Raw genomic sequence first — 1,322 nt, forward strand, 5'->3', positions numbered from 1 at the left:
GAACCAGAGCACCACTGCCTGGTCCTGCAGCAGGGTGGACCCTTATGCTGCAGGACTCCCACCCTCAGGGACCCAGCGACGTGCAACTCTTTCCGACCCGGTATTTTCAGGATGTGGCTCCAGCAGTGGGAACCATTCCTGGCCTTGTCACTCAGCTGGGAAAAGCCAGGCAAGGGCTGGTGGATGTCAACTCTTCTACAAGGGCTGCAAAGCAGCCAAAAAGGTAGTGGGAAGAAACCACTGGCCAGTTTGAGAAGTGTGGCTGGAGAGGTGCATCCTGGAGGATGCAAGGGATACCTTGGAGGGAAAAGCAGTGAGTTCCATAGTCTCCAAAGCCCCATCTGGGGCAACACGTGAGCTGGGGTGGTACCTGGATGTCGGATTTGCAGGCCAGGTTGCAGCAGCGTGCCAGTTCCTTCAGAGCAGGCCAGAGCCCACTCACCTTCTCTGCCAGGGCACAGGGCACCCTCACAGCTGTTTTCAGTCCCTGTTGCATGGCAGCCGTGCGTCTGAGAGCGAGGACAGGCCTGGGGTGAATACCAGGTGGCTGTGCTCCCCCAGTCTGCCAGTCCCCACCAGTCCAGCTCACCTCTCCTGCTCTTCAAGGGTGCTTTTTGGCAGTTTCATAGCTTCCTGCAGGCAAAGAAAAGCAGATTTGCTGCCATTTGCTCCAAGACCCTGCATGACTTGCATCGGGGGCCAGGGCAGACCTGATAGCTTCCATGCTCTTGCAAACTGATGTGTCCCTTCTCCTGGCCCAAGATCACAGCTCTGCTTCTAAGGACACCGGGGCGCAGTGATTCTGTCCCCCCTCCCAGCCAGAAAGCCCCTCTCTTCCTCACTGGACCTCTGCCGCTGGTGGGACCTTACCATGTAGCTGCTGAAGGCATGAGAGTCAGCATCCACCATCGCCACCAGCTCGTCCATGGCCTGATGGAAGGGGGGGATCAGCTTCCTCATGATGGGGTCCAGCTCCTCAAACTGCCGCTTCCCATAGCTCATCAGCCCCACCATGCAGCCCAGGGCTGCTCCCTGCAAGGGCACAGAGTAAATCCTCCAACAGGATACAGTGCCTGCCAGCTACCCTCAGGGGCTTGGCACACCCAGAGGACCCCCCCAGGCAAGGAGAGGCCCCATCCTGGTGCCGGGCACATACCAGGGCGCCTGCAGCTGCAGACACAGAGCCTCCTCCTGGTGCTGCCGATCTCCCACCAACTGCTCGCACAAAGGCGCCCAGTGGCTTGGCCACCAGCTCCCCGTCCACCTCTCCTGCCTGCACCAGGTACCTGTGGCACAGTGGTCTTGTGGGTCAGAGCCTCCCC

The 1,322-nt window shown here is 59.8% G+C and overlaps 1 protein-coding gene across 1 annotated transcript in view; it reads right to left on the minus strand.

The window, feature by feature from the left end:
* The window catches only part of FTCD (formimidoyltransferase cyclodeaminase), a 5,780-nt gene that overhangs the window by 481 nt on the left and 3,977 nt on the right, over positions 1-1,322 (minus strand). Inside the window, exons 9-12 of the mRNA XM_010136671.1 lie at positions 1,157-1,286; positions 871-1,032; positions 590-633; positions 371-509 (exon numbers count right to left, since the gene is read on the minus strand). Coding sequence (XP_010134973.1) covers positions 371-509; positions 590-633; positions 871-1,032; positions 1,157-1,286 — 475 coding nt within the window. The remainder of the gene's footprint in view (positions 1-370; positions 510-589; positions 634-870; positions 1,033-1,156; positions 1,287-1,322) is intronic.

This window comes from Buceros rhinoceros, unplaced genomic scaffold, assembly GCF_000710305.1.
Source record: "Buceros rhinoceros silvestris isolate BGI_N320 unplaced genomic scaffold, ASM71030v1 scaffold6995, whole genome shotgun sequence".
Lineage (NCBI taxonomy): Eukaryota > Metazoa > Chordata > Aves > Bucerotiformes > Bucerotidae > Buceros > Buceros rhinoceros.